Source organism: Pelobates fuscus, chromosome 3 (assembly GCF_036172605.1).
Source record: "Pelobates fuscus isolate aPelFus1 chromosome 3, aPelFus1.pri, whole genome shotgun sequence".
Taxonomy (NCBI): Eukaryota; Metazoa; Chordata; class Amphibia; order Anura; family Pelobatidae; genus Pelobates; species Pelobates fuscus.
The window spans coordinates 125,880,126-125,887,523 of NC_086319.1; the positions used below are offsets into that span (position 1 = coordinate 125,880,126).

Genomic DNA, 7,398 nt, shown 5'->3' on the forward strand with positions numbered 1-7,398 from the left:
CATGAAAGAATTTGGGGTGCATGAGGGTGGGGGCATCCCTACCTCTTAAGTGTGTCTCTTGGACAAAGACCACGTCAGCCCCTAGTCTGGTGAATTCAGTGAGTACCATCTGCCTTGTTGAGACCCCATATGTTATATTGCGTGAACCCATCTTGATTGTGGTGAATTGCCCCTACTCTGCAATCACATAGAAACATAGAAACATAGAAACATAGAATGTGACGGCAGATAAGAACCATTCGGCCCATCTAGTCTGCCCAGTTTTCTAAATACTTTCATTAGTCCCTGGCCTTATCTTATAGTTAGGATAGCCTTATGCCTATCCCACGCATGCTTAAACTCCTTTACTGTGTTAACCTCTACCACTTCAGCTGGAAGGCTATTCCATGCATCCACTACCCTCTCAGTAAAGTAATACTTCCTGATATTATTTTTAAACCTTTGTCCCTCTAATTTAAGACTATGTCCTCTTGTTGTGGTAGTTTTTCTTCTTTTAAATATAGTCTCCTCCTTTACTGTGTTGATTCCCTTTATGTATTTAAATGTTTCTATCATATCCCCCCTGTCTCGTCTTTCCTCCATGCTATACATGTTAAGATCCTTTAACCTTTCCTGGTAAGTTTTCTTGGTTTCTTTTGTTATAAATATGTAGATGTGTGTGTCTGCGTTCAGGTATAATACAGTATTAACAGTTTTGAATTTCAATCTGAGAAGAGTCTTATAACCCAACTAATAATACAGAACAGATAATCAAAAACAATAAAAAAAAATTATGAAAAACAAGCATTAATACATACGCCTCCTGGGGGGCGGAGCTTGACCGCCATGCGGAGAAGTCGCATGAAACCGGTGCTCCTGCAAAGAGGCAAACTCTAAGCCATCCGGACAGCAATTAAAACAAGCCACACGGGCAACATACTTGCCCACTCCACCGAAACCACGGCTGGACCAGTTTGGGAAAGCATGGAGCCTCCGGACGCACTACCTGAGGCAGGTCCGACTTGCGGCCTAGCAGTTGATGCGGGGCGGAGGACGCGGCCGGTCATCCAGCCCCGAAGTCCTGCAGACGCAGACCTCTCTCCCCCCCCCCCCCCTTTGGACCGATGGGGGTTACCACGGTCCACCATGGCACCCACACCAGCCTGTTACCACACAAGCGGGCCCGTGAGGAGATGGGAGCGGGAGAATATCACAACGCTCCACACACCCAAGATGGCGGCAACCCACACCACATTACCTCCTACCAACAAGCTGTCCCACACACCAGAGCAACGGGCGGCTCTATACAGTGGCGGAGCAGTGGATGCAGAAGAGGTTTCTGTTGTTCCACTATACAATTTAAATGTCACATTGATTCAAATTCTTGTGGGAAGCTGCCACCCGGCATCCCAGTAAAATGTGCGCAGCAAACTGGAAGGAAATGGAAGAGCAAGCCCCTACCAGCCCGAAAGCCGGCTTCAGAGAAACCGCAAGTACCTCCTAAACCAGCTCATCTTAAAGCTGGAGTTCAAAACAGAGCCACCCAGCCCATTCCCCCAGCACCCAACAGGCCTCTGCCATCGATTCCCAAAGCTACCAGACGCCCCGGAAACCGGGAACGGAATAAACCTGAGATATCTGACATCAGCATTCTCATTGAGAAATTTGAACGTATTAGGCAACCTGTGAAACAAAATAATCAAAAGTTCAGTCTTAATATGGAACTGGGATCCAACAGTCCAAAATGTCCTCGTATTTCTCATAAAATTTCAGCCATTGAATGCGGAAACTCTACAGATGATCAGGTCGTACCTAAGGATAATGTACCATCTATTTCCCACAATTCAACACTATCTTATTGTGATGCTCTTAAATTCAAAGAATTAAACATATCGGATATAAAAAACAGCGGGGAAAGTACAGATGTGAGTCTGACTGAAGAAACGGGTAGAGATAACGGGAATGAAGACTTAACTATGGATCCAAATGACAATGGCAAAATTCCCAACCGAGACAGCGGTATTGACAGCCCATCATGTAGCGTGGTAGGAGAGGTGTTTCCCAATGACGACATTGTAGAATCAAAAAAACTTGCTTTATCTGTTAACATGATTGAACTTGGAGATGACAAAAAGGACATTGTGGACCAAAAGCAAGACTTTACTCAGGATGAAGACAGTGATATGGATGAAGGTAGCAGCGAGGAACATGACTCAATAGACATGCCAAAGACTGAAGTTACAGATTCCATCAAGTGCACAGAGCCACAGAAACTGTTCAATATCGCCAGTGAGCTACTTCACACAGAGGAAGCATACGTTAAAAGGCTACATCTGCTTGACCAGGTATTCTGCACCAAGTTGGTGGCTGCTGGTATCCCGACTGAAGTGACAACTGGAATATTCTCCAATATTTCATCAATCTATTGCTTTCACTGTCAGTTTCTACTTCCGGAACTGAAAACTCGAATAACCCAAGAATGGGATACAAATCCGCGGCTTGGGGACATCCTTCAAAAGCTGGCTCCATTCCTAAAGATGTATGGGGAGTATGTAAAGAATTTTGATAAAGCTATGGAAATGGTGAATTCCTGGACACAGCGCTCATCGGTCTTTAAAGAAGTCATTCAAACAATACAGAAGGACGATGTTTGTGGTAATCTGACATTACAACATCACATGCTTGAACCAGTACAAAGGATTCCTCGATACGAGCTGCTTCTCAAAGACTATCTGAAGAAACTGCCGGAGGACTCCCCAGATAGGAAGGATTCAGAAAAGTCCCTGGAGCTTATATCCACTGCAGCAAATCATTCAAACGCAGCCATTCGAAAGATGGAAAAGATGCACAAATTATTAGAAGTTTATGAACGGCTTGGAGGAGAAGAAGACATTGTTAATCCTGCCAATGAACTTATTAAAGAAGGAAATATACAGAAATTATCAGCAAAAAATGGAGCAACTCAGGATAGGTATTTATATTTGTTTAACAGTATGTTGCTGTATTGTGTGCCTAAATTACGACTCATGGGACAAAAGTTCAGCGTTCGTGAAAAAATTGATATTGCAGGACTTCAGGTCCAGGAAATTATCAAGCAAAATACCTCTCACACATTTTTGATAGTAGGGAAAAAGCGATCATTGGAGCTACAAGCCAGGACAGAGGAAGAAAAGAAAGAGTGGATCCAGGTTATCCAGGCAACAATAGAAAAACACAAACAGAACAGCGAGACGTTTAGAGCATTTAACAGTTCGTTTTCCAGGGAAGACGAACATTGTCCTGATTCACCTGTGGCAGGTTCATATGAGTCCATACAAGGATCAGATGGTTGCAGCTCACCAGGAGGGCCGGACTCTTTGAGAAAATCTACCAAAATAAAGAATTGCAAAGGCTGTGGTGAAAGTTTTAACTCCATAACAAAGAGGAGGCACCATTGTAAGCAGTGCTCAGCGGTCATTTGTGCAAAATGTTCCGAATTCAAGCTCATCCCAGAAAACGGTCGGCACAATCGGGTTTGTAAAGAATGTTTCCCATTGGCAGCTGTTGGCCCAGAAGTTGCTGGTGAGCAAAAGAAAAAAACAAATCTCGAGAAGAGGAATTCATTGTCGCCAGAAAATTGTGTGTTCAGCAGCAACCTGCTTTTCCTAGAGAAGGGGAAGACATGGAACAAGGTGTGGGTTTGCATACCCAAAAATGAGCCGCTCGTTATGTTTCTTCAAAGTTGCAGTCAGGATGGGAAAATGCTTCGTGCCATACCACTGCCAGGGTACGAAGTGAGTTTGCCAACTCCTGGAGACAAGGTGGACTTAAAACATATCTTTAAATTGGTCCAGTCCCAGCAGACTCTGTTCTTCAGTGCAGAGGATGAAGAATTGCTCACGAAATGGAAAGGAATTCTTAGCTGCGCTTCGAAAGGAGATGTGGCTGATTATACGGAAGACTTGGAAAATGCCCAGTGATTTGATCCCATTTCTTCCTCTTTCTTTAAAGACTTCAAGTGTCCTCTGAAACTTCAGGACCGTGGCACCTTGAGATCACGTTGCTTGCTGTATGTTCATGTGTCTGCGTTTCAGTGCAGTTTCTAATTGTCCATTTTCATATCTGTGTTTGTTTCTATGTGCAATGAGATGTAGTATGTATTGATGCCTCAAGACAGAGTTTGTGTTTTTGTTTTTTTTCCTAGACGGGTCATGACATTAGAAGTTACAATATAAGGTTTATCAGACTACTGGTTTTGTATATGTGTATTTAAAAAAAAAGACAAAAAAAAAAAAAAAAGGTTTTCTAATCCCCTAATGCTGTTAAGTGAAAACTTGTATATGTGAAGAGTTAATGTATTCTGTGATGGAACTGTATACAGCCAGTATGGTGTCTGTACTAGGCAGTTCCACAGTGAACTATCATATTCTGAAATGTTAGCACAAGAACAGCAGTGACTAACCTTGGCACTAAGGCTGGCTAAGCATTTTGGAAATGTAGGCCACAAACATCTGCAGTGCCAAGGTTAGCAATCACTGCACTATAAGGTATTGTAAAGAGATTGTGGCTGGCCACTGACTGTCCTTTCCCCTTTTCCTATTGTCCAAGAGAATTGCCTTTTTGTGATACAGGTCTTACATTGAATATTTCACTCCTGTTTTGGCATGCCAATATAACCATTGTAGGAAAAACAGCCTCTTTGTAAAGTGGAGTTACCATTTTAATCATTACTAGTCCATTTTACGTGGAGACTTAAACCCCTATGAAACCGCAAGTTAAGCACCTTCAGCATGTTTCAATGGACGTAGATACGTTTTATAAAGTGTCTATATTAATCCCTTTGAGTGTCAGGTACGCAAAACGCGTTGCTCGCCTCTAATGCTCAGAGGGTTAAAAACTGTTTTAGCACTGCTGGGAACTTTTATATTGTTATTTCAGGTAAACCCAATGTCATCTGTTATTTTATTTATGATTTGTACATATTGTTAAATACATATTTTCAGACATTTAAAAAGAAATGAGCTAATAAAATGTTTAGCACAGAGCATATGGAGGTAATGTGTAAAATTATGTAATGTGTGTCCTTTCCTGGTATATAGTACAATGGTTGATTTTTACTGTAACATTCCTATGGGTTACCTACAGTTAAACCATTAAGCCATCACAGTGTGTTTATTATTGATAAAAAAGCACATTTATTGCCAATATGAAGAGAATAAAAGTTGTCAGATTAAAAAAAAAAAAAAAAAAAAAAAAAAAAATACATACGCCTCCTGTGACGTGTTAGCCGTGGAGGAATCAACATTGTGATATTAGCAATAGGGGACATTGACTCTTTAGGTGTATTATCTTCTAGTGTCTTGTTTCTTAGTCACCCGTCTACTATTTTGGAGTCGGTACTATTCCCTGTGTGTAACTGGATCAAGATGAAGTGAATAGATATACAAAAACTAGTGTGTCAAGCTTGAGTACCGCTCTGGGCGTAGTCGGTCCTAGATCTAATGAGGGTGAGGTTATAAATGATTTGTACGTGCAGCTTTACTCCGTTGTGTACGTCAATGTAACTGTGCACCTAAAGGTGGAGTAGCTTGTGTCGTTTTGTTACGCTAGGCCCCCAATAACTGATAAGTGTCTCATTGTACATGACAGCCAAATATGTGTTGGGCTCCCTTTTATCCCATTCAGGAATGCAGTCATGGAAAACCTCGAGAGGTTCAGTAGCGGGAGTTGTATTGGGATTCTGGAGATTGTCACTAGCTTGTTAGGGTCGAGCGGGTTGAACCACTACATGGCTAGGGCACTGAGTGTATGCATCTATTGGTGCGTAAACCCCTACCCACCCAACCTTGTCAAGAGTCAGATCACGCCCCCCATATATATACAAATTTACAGCAGAATAGATGAAAATTACCCAGTTAAAGAACAGACCTCAATCCAAATGAAATGTTGTGCGGGGCCTTAAGAGAGCTGTTTTTAAACAAATGCCAGCCAACCTCAATGTACTGAAGCAATGTTGTAAAGAAGAGTTGGACAAAATTCTAAGACACTGATAGAATCATACAGAAAGCGATTACGTCAAGTTATTGCTGCTAAAGTTGGTTCTTCAAGCTATTGAATCACAAACTTAGTTTTTCACACATGGCTTCTCCATTTTGGCTTTATTGTTGTTAAATAAATCATGACAGCTGACTCATTTTTGTAATGGGCAAGGATAGGACATAGTGATCTTGATGTATAACTATATAAGAACGTTTAAGGCATTCTATGAGTTTCTGTAACTATGTATGGTGAATTTGCGTAGCCTAAGAAATCCATAATAGGCCAAGTAGATAGCTGTCTTGATGATTGAATTTGTAACGTGTTCGAAAGGGGTTGTGTCTAACAAGTCTGACATATGCTTAAATATATGTTTGTGAAAGGGTAAACTTTGAAGTGGAGTAGTGTTGCTGGCTTTATGTATGCCTTTCAGTATGGTCTTGAATGGGTATGAAGACAGAAAACAAGGGTTGTTTGGAAATAATGTATGCATATGATGCTGAATGCCAGTTAAATACAGCTTGTTAGTGTTATGACAATTTAAGTCTAAGGTGACAAAAAGTTGCAAAAGCTACCAGAGATGAGATGTCAAATAAGTGAACCAGGCTATGTTCCAACATGATTTTTTTATACAAAGCGAAAGCTCTATTATAAGACAGCAGCGTGTTTTCAGAAAGAGCCAAGCTAGTCAAGAGGAGACTATGATCCAATAACTCTTCTAATCCATAACTAGCTCCTGAAATGGAGGGGCGGCAGTGGCAGTGAGGCAGTGGGTAGCGTTTCTCTGAAGGCCTAGAAGTCAAAGCGAGACAACTTGTCTGCTGCAGTATTAAAAACCCCAGGAACATGACAACAAACCAGATAAAAGTGATGACAGACTGGCAACCATGTCAGTCTCCTAATGAACCTCCTTATAGCTAGTGAGGAGGAACGCCCTTTGTTAATAATATGGCACGTGGCTAGGTTGACTGAAAAGCAATGCACCAAGCTGCCCGCCCATGAATGACCCCATACCACAGCTGCTGCTACAATAGGGTAATCCTCAAATAATGCTGAGGTGCGTGAGAATCCTTCAATAAGCTGCACCATCTCTGGCCAACTACTCCAGATATGGACGCAAAACCTGTGGAGGCCTCAGCATTGGTCCAGATGACGGGAGAGTGTATAGACAGATGTGGGAGAAACATGCTCCTCCCATTTCATTGTAACAAGAATTTGCACCACATGAGTAGGTCAGCCGTAGCCTGGGAATCCAGGGAAATATGACTAAAATCTTTGGACAATTTGGGGAGTAGGCAAAGGAGTCTTGAAATAAAGGCTCTACATTGTGGGCTAATTTGTATGCCGAAATTTAGAGAACCCAACAGAGATTGCAATTCCTTGTGATTGCAGGTCCCCACTTGT

At 41.9% G+C, this 7,398-nt stretch overlaps 1 protein-coding gene across 1 annotated transcript; it reads left to right on the forward strand.

Annotated features, from left to right (window-relative positions):
* Positions 1–1,103: 1,103 nt before the first annotated feature.
* LOC134601668 (FYVE, RhoGEF and PH domain-containing protein 3-like) lies at positions 1,104–4,760 on the forward strand. The gene has a single exon (XM_063446184.1). The coding sequence runs from the start codon at positions 1,104–1,106 to the stop codon at positions 3,936–3,938; it is 2,835 nt and encodes a 944-aa protein (XP_063302254.1). The 3' UTR covers positions 3,939–4,760.
* The last annotated feature ends 2,638 nt before the right edge of the window (positions 4,761–7,398 follow it).